General features: G+C 42.3%; 1 protein-coding gene across 1 annotated transcript; it reads left to right on the top strand.

Annotated features, from left to right (window-relative positions):
- Positions 1-4,411: 4,411 nt before the first annotated feature.
- Positions 4,412-6,320, top strand: LOC147896847 (auxin-induced protein PCNT115-like). The gene is made up of 5 exons (XM_087381078.1): positions 4,412-4,656; positions 4,908-5,108; positions 5,206-5,378; positions 5,485-5,587; positions 5,705-6,320. Exons 1-5 carry the CDS (start codon positions 4,432-4,434, stop codon positions 6,044-6,046), a joined length of 1,044 nt encoding a protein of 347 aa, XP_087237204.1. The 5' UTR covers positions 4,412-4,431; the 3' UTR covers positions 6,047-6,320.
- The last annotated feature ends 10,776 nt before the right edge of the window (positions 6,321-17,096 follow it).

Here is a 17,096-nt window from a genome sequence, read left to right as displayed (position 1 = left end):
CTTACGGCCACCAACTTGCCTCCCACATTTTCTTATCAAGTCATCCATTGTCTCCATGTCCTTGTGTTTTAGTTCTCTTGAAACTGTGCTAAATACCTGATCGATATCCTCATGTGTGTGCCCAACCAACAAAAACCCAACTTCAATCTCATTGAAGATTCTATGAGCGATTAGCATTGAGCAAAATACAAAGAAGAGTACATTCTTATTCTCTCGTCCGCAATTGTCTGCTTGCCTCTTTGGGGTTTTAACATGTCCAAAGCTTTTTTTCCAAAGAGTATACAAAGTATGAAAAGATGCCAATGCATGCCCTCTTTGCCTTTGTGTTTCTCCAATAGAGTTAAATACTTATTTTTTGGTCAAACCTATCGGAAGATGCATTTCTGATAGGTGGGGTTGCGGTAAAGCATTTTCATAAATGTAATCTTTCAAAATTGCTGTTGCCACAACCGTTGAGGTTCTTGTTTTGGGCCTTCCTATGTTTCCATGAATGTTAAATTTAACTCCATACTTTGCTTTATTAGCCAAATTCCAATATGTGCCATGTGATAATCCTGTAATAATGTGATATGCATTATTGCATATACTTTTTCCATTTATAAGAGGCCTTATTTGCTGTCCTGAACTTCGCCTTCTCTTATCATTTACAAGAAAGCAAGACAATCTCGTGAGTAGGTATTCATTTCTTCTACTTCCTTTCCTTTGCAAGACATGTTCTCTATAACCCTTGATGTCATGTAAGTTAATGGATCGCATACATGTACGCTTACAGCATGTAGATCGCATTGCTTTTAGCATAACATCTTCATTCATTACTCTTATTCTCTTTGGTTGCTTTTTTGGATCTGCCTAGACTCATTGTCTTTTCATGCATCTGTATGTCCATTTTGGGACCTTCTGTACATTCTTATTTGGATTTGTGTAGTTCTCCTTGTAAGATTTATTTGTCACGTTGTTTTCATGAGATGTTGCATCCTTGATCTTATCACTCTGATAGTCAAATACTAAATATTCCTTTGTTGATGTCATCCTTGCTTTTGATACATTCATCAAACCATTTGTAACATTTACAAGTTCACAATCAAAGTCAAACACCGAATAGTCCTTTGTTGATCTCATCCCTACTTTTGATACAATCGTAGAACCACTTGTCACAATGGCATTAGAGTGTCCCGAATGATCTTCAAACTCATCTATTCCTGAGAGAACATCACTCATTGATACACTTTCTATGGATTTCATAACTCCATAGTCAGTGGTGATAGAGTGTCTAGAATGATCTTCAAACTCATCTATTCCTGAGAGAACATCACTCATTGATGCACTTTCTATGGATTTCATAACTCCATAGTCTTGAAACTCCTCTACTCTAGAGAGAACATCACTCATTATACTATCGTGCATGATTTCCATAATTCCATAGTTACTTGGTTTGACTCCAAGAACTTTATCAGTATCCATGAAGCCATCCATGCTTGAAAATATATCACTTTTGACATCTTTGCCCAAGTTCTCAATGTGCATGAACTCATCCACCCCGGATAAGGCATCACTTGTGAAATATTTTTCTTTCTCGGTACCAATGAACTCATCGACTTCTGATAAGATGTCAGTGCTATAGTTGAGTGCATTGGAATCATCCATCTTTAAAGGAAAAGAGGAGAGAGAGAGAGAGGGGGGGGGAAGGGGGAGAGAGAGAGAGAGAGAGAGAGAGAGAGGCAACAAACTAATTGGAAAACCTCATGTCTTCTTTTATTTCATTTATTGATATAGTGGCATTTGTCATTGCAAGTAGACCTTGATGGACCACCAACTAACTAGATCATTGATGCGGATGGTCCAAACCCAAAAGATCGTGCCATGATAATTTCAAACTTTTTTGAGAAGACCTATTACCTTTGTGCCTTGCTTTTCTTCTTCCTTTAAATGCTTTTCTTGCTCCATGCTAGTTGTCGTTCATTGCGGATTGGAAGCATACACTCACTCACGTAGTGGAAGAGTTTGTTGACGAAGGTGTAGTGATGTACGTGGCCAAAAACATTTCATATATGCATGCCCATCATGCACTTGGGGTTTTTGACTTTACCATCTTAGGAGCAATCCCAGATTGCACACTCTGCGGAACATTGCAAAATGTGTTTGAACGACAAGTTTCACAATTGGGTTATGGGAATACTTGGTATGCCATCTCCAATTCTTTTCGTGTTTGTGTAAAACTTTAGGCCTTTATTACTCACATAACAAAACAAGTTGCTTTTTGCAAAGGTCATTGGCGTCTTGCATTTTGTTAGCCTCAACAACCCTCTAGTGGAGTACCATTGCAATACGTGTGGTGGTCCTCAAGTTAGCCATGACCCCTTTCATCCTTTTTGTTACAGTTGTGATTCTGCGCAGGACATTGTACATGTCCTTTGCTTGAAAGGCTGTGTGACTTTACCTGACGGCAACTAGGTCACACTTCAGGTTTGTGGGTCACATGTGGACATGGTGCTTAGTCTTTATTGCCCTTTCCTAGAGTTCCATACACGTAGCATTGTTGCTACATGTTCAATGCTCCTCGACAAAAGACCCACACGAGATTTTATAGTAAACACTTTTGGCTTTTTAATTAGTTTTGTATAGAGTGTGTAGTTTGAATTCCCTGTTCCAATGGCAAGCTAGTATTGTGCATAGTACTTTTTCTTTTCATTAGCTACACCCTTCTTCCCTAAAAAAATAAACAGTCACAAGATTTCTCTAGAAAGTTGAGGTTTTTCCTTTTCTTTCATCTGTGCATATGCTATAGTTTGATTTCTGTATTCCAAAAACAAGTTGCTACTATACATATGCAGTCCATGCTCTTGCAACTCACAACAAATAGTGTACAACCATGTGTTCACCTCCGTAATAAGTGTGCATGGCTGTAATCATTTGTAAATAAACTTGGAGTTGGTGCAACTAAATTTTTTCCCGACTTGCCTCTCCCTCCTCCATTGTAAACATTCACATTTACAAACATTTGTATATAAACTGTGTCTTGATGCAACTCTAAATTTTGTCTAGCCTACTTGGAGTTCTGTTATACAAAAGCTTACACTTGTAAATTCTCAAAGGCAAACTTTAACTTTTTGCAACCAATTTTTTGGGCCTTGATTTCCCAAAGTTTGCTACTTTATAATTAGCAATTCCTTTGATTAAGACAACAAAATTTGGTCTTATTAGTCATGGACTTGAACATTGCACTTGCCTCTCACAATGTCAAATGGGATGACAAATTTCTTGGTCAACACCCGCAAATTTTAGACTTTTATACTTGCCTCTTGTCTTTCTTCTACCTTGAACAGCATGAGGCGGTAGTGCACATAATGCAAGAAACTATTATGAAAGCAAAGCATGTCCTAAAAGAAACGAACGAGCACCTTAAAATTTCAGAACAAGAAAATTTTAGCTTCCCACAGCCACTGCTCTATGACTGTCTGTTGATACTGCAATGCCAGTTTGGTCATTTGTTCACTTTTTTTTTGTACAATGGAGAAACTTTCATGGAAACGATAAGAACAGGGAAGCACTAGAAAGGAAAAAGATGTGTAATACTCATGAACTACTCAGTTACCCTAGCAACAATAGTTCCACTTATTGAGACCAACAAGAAACATGAATACAATCTTTGGTCACCTTATGAAAGACTTTCTTATTGCAACTTCTACAACAACAACCAACTCTTGCAGCACGTGAGGTTGCCAATTATTTTTTGGAACAACAAAACAACAGTAAGCATGGCATTAAACAAATTTGCAATAAAATGTACAAGCTCAGAACAAAAAACTTTCACGCCGAACAAGCAGAGCAAAGTATTCAACAGAATAGGCAAGGGAGCTTACTCAGGAAATTTAAAATACAAAAGGGGCCCCAAAAACTTGGTATCAACATACTTTAAAAAAATCAAAAACACCCCAAAGTTTGCTTGTTCTTGTTGTGGATGTTTGACTTTTCAAGGCAAGCTTAGACGATTAAGCACAAATGCAAAACTATTTGTTGAACAACAAAAATTTGTCCTCACTTCCTTACACTCACGAAGAAAATGTGTTTGTACACTTTTCCACAACCAAATACGTGCATTCAAAGTTCCAAAATTTGCTCTCGTAAACATAATGACATCACCCATGACATGCTAAACCTGACTATCAAGAGTGTGCGCCTCCTTCTTGCAAGTGGCACCTCGTTGTTGCAAGAGCGATGTAGGAGTCCAATAGCTTCAGTGGGTGAAAAAACCAAAGGGTGGTAAGACATCTTTAACCATCTATCCCTAACCCGTTGGAGACGAGGCCCCAGGTGAAGTCTGATTTTTGAGAGCTGTAAGAGCAGCTGAATGAGTTCAGAAAAATCAGAGCTATAAGAAGAGCAGCTGCAAGAGTTCAGAGTCTCGCAAACTTCCACATTCTAGTTGAAGCTATGGCTATCAAGCTCCCTGCTGTTCCCATCATCAAGCTTGGCTCCCAAGGCCTCGAGGTCTCTGCTCAGGGTCTCGGTTGCATGGGCATGTCCAGTGGCCGTGGCCCCCCGAAGCCAGACGATGAGATGATCGACCTCATCCGCTATGCTGTCGACTTGGGCATCACTTTCCTCGACACCTCCGACGTATACGGCCCCCTGCTCAACGAGATCCTTCTCGGCAAGGTACTTACCCTTCCCCCAAATAGAGGGTCTGGGCTGTTCCGGGTTCTGTCTCGTCGTTACGATGTACCCGTCCGGCAGCCACAAGGATGACTTGCAGCTTGATGGGTCGATGTTCTGTGAGTGTGTTCTTTTTGCGTTTGTGTTTGTTTTGGCTTTCTGGAAGCCCGCTGTGACATAGTTTTGCATATGGGCAACTGTAAATTTCAGCATGATTCAGTATTTGATCGCGCCAACTAAGAATCTCCGTGTAGGCTCTGAAAGGAATACGGAGCAAGGTTCAGCTGGCCTCGAAATTTGGGGTCTGTACTGATAACAGTCAGCACACAAAATTTAGGGGAGATCCAGCATATGTCCGTTCTTGTTGCGAGGCAAGCTTGAAAAGACTGGACGTGGACTGTATAGACCTGTACTACGTGCATCGGATCGACAAGAGGGTTCCGATCGAAGTCACAGTAAGTGCACTTAGCTGGTTTAGTCGGTTGTACGCGATTTTTTCGACTCCTTTACCTCGGAAGAGGAATCCCATAGACTTTTACTGAATGGTTGCAGGTTGGAGAGATGAAGAAATTAGTAGAAGAAGGCAAGATCAAGTATTTGGGTCTTTCTGAGGCTTCTGCTTCGACTATTCGGCGAGCGCATGCTGTACACCCCATCACTGCAGTTCAGCTGGAGTGGTCACTATGGACCCGAGATGCAGAGCGGGAGATCATTCCAACCTGCAGGTCTTTCTCTACAAAACTTCTGCCTTCAATATAGATTTCTTCCGATGCGTTACAATTCTTATGGCCGTCTTTTAGCAGTTGCTAAGCTATGATGCTAAAAATACAGGGAACTGGGGATTGGCATTGTGCCCTACAGCCCACTGGGTCGCGGTTTCTTCTCTGCTGGAGCAAAGATTACTGAGGGTTTGACAGAAAACGATACGCGCAAGGCACTAATTTCTGGAACCATAGAAACTCTCCGCTTTGCAAATCAATTCCAGCTCGAGTAAGCCAACAGCAAAATAACTTGCCTAAATAACACCCAATTTTCTTGTTCGTTTGTACAGGCGACTCAACCCAGACTGTCAGGCGAGAACCTTGAGCGTAATATTTTATTGTTTGAGAAACTGAACGAGTTTGCTTCGAGGAAGGGGTGCACGCCAGGCCAGCTTGCTCTTGCATGGGTGCAACATCAGGGGGATGACGTTGCTCCTATTCCAGGAACCACCAAGCGGAAAAACTTGGAAGAGAATGTGGGCGCTTTGAATGTGAAGCTTTCAAAAGAGGACCTGCAAGAGATTGAAGAGATCTTCCATGCCAATTGTGCTGCTGGTGCTCGGTATTCAGACATGAGTCTGACCACTATTGACTGCGAGACCATCCCCCTTTCAGAGTGGAAAGTTGCATAAATCGTTCTTCCCACAGAGCCAAGATGAAATCCCCCATGATAGGGGTACAGAGTGCATAGATCAATGTAGAGGTCTGAGGAAAGCATCAGATTCACATATACTTTGGAGCTATTCTTCCTAGGTGATATGTGATTAATATTGCCTTACATGTCCTATTTTATCAATAACGCCTTGTCATCCTAAAATTGAATTTCAACACTTAGTGGTGGCATTGGATTTACTTTCAAGCCAATATATATCAGAGGATGGTCATTAACATGGGTGCCGAGTCCATTGAGAGTAATAACAAGAAATTTCCATAGTAAGAATATGCTTACTCATTTAGCTGAAATATAACATTGGGCATCCAAAGTTTGTGTAGGCTTATTCTATGCTTGATAAATGTTGAAATCTGTTTCCTTGGGATGACTTATAGTTTTGAGGTGAAGTGCGATGCTTAAGGAGTATAAATTGTTCTTAAGAACATTTTCACCTACAATTTAAGAACATTTTCATCTTGTTTACAAGTTCTCGGTCAATAATCTATATAGTATGAGATAATTCTCAATATTCAAAATTGCAGAGAATGTTTATGCATGAAGATCATTTCTTTAAAGCAAAGACTTGGAGAAGGGTCCAACTAGAATGAAGAGTCTCATGAACTATTAATAAAGCTAGAATGTAAACATGATTGGTAAGATTAATTTGAGGACAATGTAAGTAACAAAATTTAACTAGAATTAATGACAAATTGGTGATAAAAGCAATTCAAATAGAAACAAAATGCTTTGAAATTTGAGGAATTATAGAGCCAATGTTAACAATCCTTTTGATGAAAAATAATGAAAAACAAAAACATGTATAGCTTGAAGAAGCAACAAAATACAAAGATGGAGATAATAGGAATTACAGCTTGTAGTGTTACATTGCAATCACTATGGTGGTCGAAATCCATCATGCAATGGCTATAACCCTTGCACAAAACATTTTTCGAAGCCCTTAAATTAAGGGAAATCCTAAAGTGTAATTGGGATTGTATCGTAATTTTTCCCAAGATGGGGTTTCTAAATAAATGAGTATATAATGTCACTTAAATAAAGAATACCTTGAATCCCAACCCCATATATCTCAGTATCAACTTGCAAATCTGTTTTTGTGGGTACTTAATGTACTACTAAGTGGCATGCAAAGAGGCTTCGAAGCCCCCTACCCAACTAAATTGACTATTAGGAATTAACTAGGCACCTATAGTTAGCTCTAGTCCTAAGTAGTACCTATAGGGGTTAGTTGTCATAGTCAACGTCCTAAAACAGTTATTCAGTTATATATGCATGTAACTACTAGTCTCATACTAATGAGTCTTGTTAGTCGGATAGAACTCAAAGATGAATCGGATTACAATGATGCTATGTTTATTAGTTCCACTCTGATCTTTTATTGTAATTTGACAAAGATAAATGAATGGAGAACACTTTATGATTTGCATCTGCTATTTGCAATGTATTATTGAATTGTGATCAGTTCCGACTTCTATCTTATTGTATTCCAATTCCGTGTTAAGGCTCTCGATGGAAGTGTTTGCTTAAAGTTTGATGCAGAAGTGCTCTGGGCATAACCACCCTGAACACACTTAGCGATCTTGCAGCTGATTCAAGTTTAGAAAAGCCTTTGAGATGGAAGGAATCAAGGAAGCTTGATGCCGCGCGTCAGAAAGTGCTAGCAAAATGTACGAAAGCGGCGGCAATTTGATGAAGAAAGAGAGCAAGACCAAGCAGATGCAGGCTTGCATCCCACAAGGGAATGGACAAGCGGAAAGTGCAAATCAAGGATTGATGAAGATGTTGATGGAATTTTCAAAGAAGAACGACAATGAAAGAAAGACGACTTGGTGCAAATAAAAAAGGAAGAAGTTGCTTCCATTCTGGAAGGAGATGGTTGAAAGACGTGAAATCTACAAGCAATTAATGTGAAAGAAAGTACGTAAAAGAAGATTAGAAGCTTCGATTGAACTGAGGGTGATGCCTTCATGGAGGATCGGGTAGCGAATGTTGGACACAGGAGAACAAGAGACTCCTACTTGAAGAGGCCATAGTTATTTTACCATGGCGAGAGTCAGGTCCAAAGCCTCAAGTCAAATCGACCTCCAACAACAACAACATGATGGAGAAAGCAGTGAGGATGTTGACTATGTCCCGAGCAGAGAAGGATCCTCTACAGATTCTACTCGGAGTTCAGAGTGTTTAGAAGTGGAGGAAGCAAATCCAAGCTTGACCCCGGAGTCACCATCAGAAGTCTTCATCAGAATGACCTATGGATCATATATAACAGCAAGAGTTTGTGTTGCAGCCCAACGAAACTTGTTCAATCCATTGCCACCTCAACCACAAAGGAGACAAACTAGTCCACCACCTGTCATCATGGCAAATCCAAATCCACTTGTAAACCACTTGTAAAAGCTGCAAAGTTCGAAGGGAAAAAGGAACAAGACCCTAACAATCGTGTAGGGTAGTTCGAAACCCGATGGATTGCAAGCGGTTTCCAGGGATTAGCAGATGCAGTAAAGAAGGAGCAGTTTTTGCAGCCACAATGGAAGGGAGAGCAATGAGCTAGTTCATGCAGTATGGGCTACCACACTTTGCTACATATGATGAGCTGAAGGGATCTTTCTTGGGAAGATTTCGGAAGGAAAAAACACCAGAGGTAGTGCTTAAAAGGCTTCGCAACATGAAGCATAAAGATTTATTAGTGGAGGATTATGCACATAAATTTAGAAATTTGTATCAAAGGCTTGCAGCACCGCAAAGGCCTTCTGAAGAATAGGTAGGAGACTATTTTTGCAAAGGGCTCAACAGGGAGTTGCATATCACAATAGTAGGCCATGACCAACTTGCTAGAGAAAATGATTTCAATAATCTAGTGGAAGCTGCTCAAAGGGCAGAAAGAAGATCTGGAGCTTCAAAGAACAAAGAAAAGAAGGTAAAGAAGAAAAAGCATAATGACTCTGATTCTGAATCAGAGGAAGAGGAAGACTTTGACTCAGATCGCTACATACTCAGATTCTGTGGTAGAAACAGCAACACAACGCTGCTTCTTACTTGCCCATCCTTACTTGCCCAAGAGACCAAGCAACCATTGATAAAGAAGCAATTACCGCTTATAGACTGCATAGAAAAGTGAGAGCTTGCCCAGTCTGCATTTGTATATCCCAAAAGATCAAGAGACATCACAGAAGATGATTTTGTATGACATCGATAAACTAATCCAAAGTCGAAAGTGCCTTTCAAATACTTTAGAACACGTTTTGCTGCAGATCAATGTTGCATTGAGGGAGCAACAAGATATTGACCTAGAAAATTGGCAGTAAAAAGAATATCTGGTCGAGTGTTCAACCTGACAAACTATAGGCAACCAACAAGATTGGCATAGGGTTGATGTGAAACCACAACATTATGAGCCGATCGAGTATTTTTGATAGAGCTCACAAGACAAGGAGTGGTCGTAGAGTTAGCATTCATCAAGCCAAACTTTTGAACTGCATCTTGGATGAATTTTGTTTATCAAAGTAGCAGAATTCCCTTGTGACGATATCGCTGAACTTGAATACCAACACATGAATGAATGTCACCAAGATCAACCATATCATATGCTGAGGATAAAATTTTCTTGACATGCAGGAAACTGAGATTGTTGGAAACAAGTATGGTGTCATCCACATAAAGAGCAAGGATGAAAAAAACAACACCATCACGTTTGACATATAAGTTGGGGTCAGAGAAACAAGAGTTGAAACCTTGAGATATGAGAAATTGATCAATTTTCCTGTACCAGGAACGAGAAGCTTGTTTTAGACCATAAAGAGCACGATGAAGGCGACAAACAAGATGGTCCTGACCAAGAAGTATGAACCCTTGTGGTTACTCCATATAAATCTCCTCTTTAAGATCTCCATTAAGAAAATCAGTTTTCACATCCATTTGATGAATCTCCAAATCAAATTGAGTAGCAAACACCAAGAATACCCGAATGCGTGTACGATAAACAACGGGTGAAAATGTATCATGATAATCAACTCCTGTAATTTGTGAGTATCCCTTTGCAACCAGATGAGCTTTAAACTTGTCAAAAGAACCATCAGCTTTGGTTTTGGTTTTATAAACCAACTTACATATCATGGGAGTATGACCAGAAGGTAGTTCAGTAAGAACCCATGTACCTTTAGAGATTAAAGAATCATATTTAGCTTCCATGGCCTCTTGCCATTGACTCTTTTGCGCAGAAGAGATAGCTTCTGTATAAGTAGTAGGATATTCATGAGCAACCATTGCATGATCAATGATGTCAAAGTCATCAACACAATCATGAGGAGAACCATGTTCAAAATCAATAGGCAGATCAACATAAATATCAACACTATTATCAAAAGCGTGTGTGTGCAGGATGCAAATCAAGATTGTCAACATATTGCTCTACAGATGGAGTAGCAGTGATGCCATCAGATGGAGTAGTGATGACATTAGAAGTAGAATCATTCTCAAATAGAAAAGGAAAGGCAGTAAGCAAGGACTCAGTATCCTCTGCATCCTCGATAGACCATGTCTAACTGCTCATTGAATATGGCATCACGACTGATTATCACCTTCTTAGAAGAGGGATCATAGAATTTATAACCTTTAGAATTAGGAGAACATCCAATGAATATGACCTTCAAGCCAAGAAGATCTATCTTTTTTCGTGTCTCTTTGGGTACACGAATATAAGCAATGCAGCCAAAAGTTTGAAAATGTGATACAGAAGGAGTCTGCCCTATCCAATCTGTGAGATGAGAAGAATTCCCACCTTTGTATAGATGACTACCACGTCCATATTTGGAGAAACTACGTTTGCGAGAGCAACACAAGCTGTCTCTGAATTTACATCATCCATTGTTATCATGACAGTTTCATGAGGGTCTTTACGATGCTCGTGTCATTGCTCAATCAAAGAAATACATGTTTGATCAAAATCAATCTCATTTTTGTTAGAAACGATGGTAACAATATTATCATATAATGGATCTTGGACTGTGTCGAGAAGATGGGTTACCAATTGATTTCGTGGAACAGATGCACCAGCAGCACAACAAGTTGATTGACGATATTCTTGAATGACTCAATATGAGTTGTCATAGGAGTTCCAACTTTGTACGGATTGCTCAAAGATTATGAAGATAAAGAATCTTTGTGATAGATTTCTTCTCAAAAGTAGCAACGAGATATTCCCATATAGCATGAGAAGAAGGAAGGGAAAATACATCCAACATAAGACGTGTAGAGCAGATAAAATATACCAACAAGCTGCTTTATCATGACAATGCCAATCGACAGAGGCATATTTCCATTTCTCAAAGAGAGGGCCCCCAGTCACAAGAGCATGATTCGCAGTTGCATCAACAGGTTGGGATGGACAAATGAGATCACCAAGAATGATATCAGAAAGATTATCACCTTCGAGTATCAATAACATCTTCACTTTCCAGCCAGAAAAGGCTTGTCCTTGAAACAAAGGAACAGATCGTTGGCCAAAAGGAAAGCCGTTGACGAGTATAGACGTTGCCATCATGCGTCAGGAAAATACGTGTGTGTCGGAGCTCATGACAATGAACGAGAACACAATTGTCGCTCGAACAATATAGAAGTCGAGATACGCCCAAAAAATATAAAACATGTGATGGGAGTATGCTAGAAATAGCATACACGCGAAGAAAAGCACTATGAGCTTGTTGATTACGAAACCAAGATATTTTTGGAGAAAAGCAGTACGAGTGTGCCGATCACAAAACCAATACGTTCATCACGAAACTAAGATATTGTTAGATATCAATGCTCCACTCTCGTGTCACTACGTGGGAACCAACTAACTCTACTTGTAAGCCCCCCATATGAGGAGAAGGCATTTGAGTAGCTCGGTTATTTGGTAGGTTCTAGTTTGGACACCAGATGGGGGCCATGTGTGGCCTGATGGCTGGACGGCTTCAAATAGAGTTGGCACACTGCCAACTAGGCTACATGCAAGTGCGGGAAGGCATCCCTTGACTGATTGTAGTGAGGGTAGACGGAGCATTTCCCGAGGCAGCCCACTTTCGGGTTGCGGGGCCCGTTTGGAGCCTCAGATTATCTCGGATGGCTTTGGGCCGAACGGAGTCCGTAGGTTAGTTGCTCTGTTTTGGGAATTGGTTCTATCGTATGGTCGGTGGCCTATTTCGGGACTGACCCCCAGTCGACCGTTTGGGGCGAACTGGGTCAGTCACCCAATTGAGCCTAACCGACTACGACTAGTGGCTATATAAGAGCAAGCCTGTGAAGCCCATTTCATCACTGGCTACAGCAACCCTGATTCCTTAGCATCCAGCCTCCGTCTTCTACTGTTTCCAGCATGCCATCGAAGCTTCTTTCACAAGAGCGCATGGTTGGGAGGCAGCACCATCTATTGTATCAGTTCTACAGTAATCAAATTTTTTGATTCTCCATACTATCTTGTTTTCTCTCTTGCGTACGAGATCCTGTTATTTGTTGAGCACAGATGTTGTATTATTTTCTTACATGGTATCAGAGCCTGGACTCGAGCAAGAAGATTTGGTAGTGTGTTTCTGTTTGCGAGCAGATTGTGAGAGATGGCCGAGCCCGCAAGACTGTGAATCCCACCGTTCGGCGAAAGCGAAAAGTTGGACGGCTCTAACTATCCACTCTGGAAGTTCAAGATGAAGACCACCCTAAGCGCATACGAGCTTTGGGACACTGCTACTGGGGTGGACGTGAGGCCGGTCCGGATCTAGCCAATGCAGGACAACAGATAGTACCAACTGCGGATGAGATTCTCGCATGGACAAGAAGAAATGCAGATACGCTGTGTTCTATTGTCTGCAGTGTTAGTGATTCTGTCATGGCGTTAATTCAACATGTCACCATAGCGGAGGAGGCATGGACGGTCTTGAAAAATCAGTATGAGACCACGAATCAGATGCGGATTCAAAATCTAGAGACTCAACTCACGAACGAGAAGTTGTATGAGTCTGAAGCGGTAGAGAAGTTCATCACCAGGGTGAAGAATCTGCGCGATCAGATGACTGCGATTGGCATCACCATCACCAACGAGAATCTAGCACGAAGGTGCATATAGATTCTCCCACCAAAGTACGACGGTCTTGTTCGGCGCTGAATACGCAGAACAGAAATCCACCCAACTTTGAGGATTTCAGCGTGATGCTTTTGGAGGAGGAGATGCGTCAAAAGATGAGGACTGGAGAAGATTCGGCTTTCTGGACCAGATTAAAGAAAGATAAGGGTAAGGACTCTGGTAACCCATCTTCTTCTGATGATAAAAAGAGAAAGAAGAAGATCAAGTGCTTCTATTGCAACAAGGCAGGGCACAAGCAGAATGAGTGCCGAAAGAAGATTGTAGATGGGAAGAACGGAGTAAAGAAAGAGTCCAGCAACAGCACGCAAGCAGTACCAGTAGAGCTGTTCATCGCAATTGAGGAGATTTGCATGGAGGCAGTGAACCGTGGATCATTGACAGTGGTGCATCACGCCACATGACCAGTCGGAAGGATTGGTATACCTCTCTACAGCCGGTAGGGAATGACATCCTGCTAGCAGTCGCGGCAATGATGCAAAATGTCGAGCAAAAGAAAAAGGTACGATTGCTCTCAAGTCAGATGGAGTTGTAAAACAGTTGTCCGATGTTCTTTATGTGCCAGATATCAAGAGGAACTTGTTGTCCGTTTCTGTAATCACGGATCGAGACCTCAAAGTTCAAGGTGCACAGATCTTGGATCTTCAAGGAAAGGTCGTTGGTAAAGGTACACGGCACAACAACATTTACGAACTCTCAGCTTTCGGTGCTCGAGCGGTGCTCGAGCGGATGTGAAGAACACTAAGCTATGGCATGAGAGGTTTGGTCATCTAAACCTTAGTTCTTTGAAGGAGATGCATAAAAGTGGAATGATTGCAGACCTACCAGAAATTTCAGATCTGCCCGATGTATGTGAAGCTTGCATGATGGGCAAGCAGCATTGGCATCCCTTTCCTAAAGAGGTCAGCAGGGCAAAGGCTCCTCTAGAGCTCGTTCACACGGACCTCTGCAGAAAGATGGAGACAGAAGCTTTGGGTGGGGTTCCTACTACTTCATGACGCTGATCGATGACTATAGTAGAAGGATATGGATATACTTCCTGAAGACTAAAGACGAGGCTTTTAGTAGGTTCAAGGAATGGCATGTAATGGTCGAGAAAGAAACGGGGAGGAAGGTGAAGAAGTTGAGATCAGACAGAGGTGGAGAGTTCACATCAACTGAATTCGAAAGTTACTGCAAGAGTCACGGAATCAAGAGGCAGAAACCCCCGCCACATACATCACAGCAAAATGGAGTAGTAGAACGCAAGATGTGCGTCATTTGTGAAATGGGCCGAAGTATGATGAAAGGGAAGGATTTGCCAAAGACGTTCTGGGCTGAAGCATGTAACACTACAGTTTACATCCTGAATCGTAGCTACATGAACGCTGTGAATGGGATGACTCCACTGCAAGCCTTTTCTGGTAAGAAACCTTTAGCTGCACATTTCAGAGTTTTTGGATGTGACTGTTTTGTGCATGTTCGTGATGCTACCAGGACGAAATGGGAACCAAAGAGCCGGAAGTGTATTTTCTTGGGCTACAATGAAGAGGCGAAGGGTTACCGTCTCTATAACCCTGTTACCAAGAAGGTAATTGTAAGTCGCGATGTGGTCTTCTTAGAACAGCCGCATCAATTGGAGGAGGATGCTTCCTTTCCAGACAACCGGGACCAGGATATCCATCCAGTACCGGCACCAATAGCAGATCGAACTCCCCCAACGGTGCTTGGGAGGATTCAAGACAAAGAAGATGAAGAAGAGCTTGCAGAACCACAACGGCAACGGCCATTCCCAAAGTGGGTAAAGCAGCTTTTGGATGGTAGAGAACCTCCAACCATTGAGGAGGAACCATCCGAACACCGCCGGTCCAAGAGATTAGAGGAGCAAAGAAGGGCGCAGGAACACTTGGTCAACTATGCTTTGATGATAGAAGTGATCCGTGCTAATGAACCCAAGTGTCTTGAAGAGGCACAAGGCGATGATAGGTGGATGGAGGCTATGCAGTTAGAGTATGGCTCCATAATGAAGAACAACACTTGGGACCTTGTGGATCAACCACCTGAACGATCGGAACCAAGTGGGTGTACAAGACCAAGTACAAGTCCGACGGCACGTTGGATAAGTACAAGGCTCGGCTCATGGCAAAAGGATTTGCACAGGTACATGGTTTTGATTATCAAGATACTTTTGCTCCCATAGCTCGACTAACCACAATTCATAGTGTTTTGGCTTTAGCTGCCCAGGGAAGTTGGCCCGTGTTTCAGATGGATGTGAAATCTGCCTTTCTGAATGGAGATCTCAAGGAGGTATACATGGAACAACCACCAGGTTTTGAGATCCCCGGTTTAGAAGGTAAAGTCTGCAAACTGAAGAAGGTACTTTATGGGCTGAAACAGGCCCCATGAGCGTGGTACCAGCGAATTGATGCCTACTTTCTGCAAAACGGGTTCAGGAGGAGCCCAGCTGATGCAAATTTGTATATCTTCAAAGAAGGAGGCAAGTGTATGATCGTGGTCCTTTATGTGGACGACCGTGTCATAACAGGGAACTCTTCATCATAACAGGGAACCATGAAGAGAAGATCTCGCAGACGAAGCATTTGCTAGGAAGAGTGTTTGAAATGACAGACCTTGGACTGATGCATTTCTATTTGGGGATTGAAGTTTGGCAGGAGCCGAAACAGATCTTCATTTCACAGCTGAAGTATGCTAGATAGATACTAAAGGCATTTGGCATGGCTGAGTGCAAGACAGTTGGTACCCCTATGGAGGTTGATGCGAAGCTCTCAAACGAGGATTCATCACCACTGGTGGATGAAGCGAAGTACAGAAGGCTTGTGGGCAGCTTCATTTACTTGTGCAACACATGGCCGGACATCAGTTTTGCGACTGGTGTACTAAGCAGGTTTTCCAATAAGCCCCAGGAGAACCATTGGAGGGCAGGGATGCGGGTGTTGAAATACATCAAAGGCACACTTGATTATGGCATCACCTATACCAAGGGCAACATCTTGACCGGATTATGTGACTCGGATTGGGCAGGAGACGTGGACAGCAGGAGATCAGTGACAGGGTACTGTTTCTCACTTGGATCTGGAGTTGTGCCATGGGTCAGCAAGAAGCAACCCACAGTTGCTCTTTCTTCTATTGAGGCCGAGTGCAAATCTGCATGCTTTGCTTCTTACGAGGCAGTGTGGTTGAGGAGGATTTTGGGGGACATGGGTGCAGTGCAGAACAAGCCTACGCAGTTATCATGTGATAATCAGAGTTGCATGGTGATTGCAAAGAACCCGGTGTTCCATGCTCGCACAAAACACATTGAGATTCAATATCACTTTGTACGCGAGCTCATCATGGATGGAGAAGTCGACTTGGTGTACTGTCCGACTACAGAGAATGCTGCGGACATCTTCATGAAGGCTCTTGGAAGAGACTTGCTGGAGAGGCATCTTCATCGACTTGGCATTGGGCCGAAAAATTAAGTTCACTTGCGGGTGGACATTGAGGGGGGGTGTTAGATATCAATGCTCTACTCTCGTGTAACTAAGTGGGAACCAGCTAACTCTACTTGTAAGCCCCCCATATGAGGAGAAGGCATTTGAGTAGCTTGGTTATCCGGTAGGTCCTGGTTTGGACACCAGATGGGGGCCATGTGTGGCCTGATGGCTGGACGGCTTCAGATAGAGTTGGCACACCGCCAACTAGGCTACATGCAAGTGTGGGAAGGCATCCCTTGACTGACTGCACTGAGGGTAGATGGAGCATTTCCCAAGGCAGCCCACTCTCAGGTTGCGGGGCCCGTTTGGAGCCTCAGATGATCCCGGCTGGCTCTAGGCCGAATGGTAACCATAGGTTAGTTGCTTTGTTTTGCGCATCGGTTCTATCGTATGGTCAGTGGCCTATTTCAAGACCAACCCCCAGT

The sequence above is a fragment of the Dipteris shenzhenensis genome, chromosome 11 (assembly GCF_047967505.1).
Source record: "Dipteris shenzhenensis isolate YYH24624 ecotype China chromosome 11, Dip_SZ_1.0, whole genome shotgun sequence".
NCBI classification, from domain to species: Eukaryota; Viridiplantae; Streptophyta; class Polypodiopsida; order Gleicheniales; family Dipteridaceae; genus Dipteris; species Dipteris shenzhenensis.
This window is presented reverse-complemented; position numbering and strand designations above follow the sequence as displayed.

What these genes read in the sequence shown, in the direction of transcription:
- LOC147896847 (XM_087381078.1), top strand. Translation starts at nt 4,432, where the DNA reads ATGGCTATCAAGCTCCCTGCTGTTCCCATCATCAAGCTTGGCTCCCAA. An exon ending in GGGTTCCGATCGAAGTCACA is followed by an intron (nt 5,109 to 5,205) that starts GTAAGTGCACTT and finishes GAATGGTTGCAG; the next exon opens with GTTGGAGAGATGAAGAAATT. An exon ending in GAGATCATTCCAACCTGCAG is followed by an intron (nt 5,379 to 5,484) that starts GTCTTTCTCTAC and finishes CTAAAAATACAG; the next exon opens with GGAACTGGGGATTGGCATTG.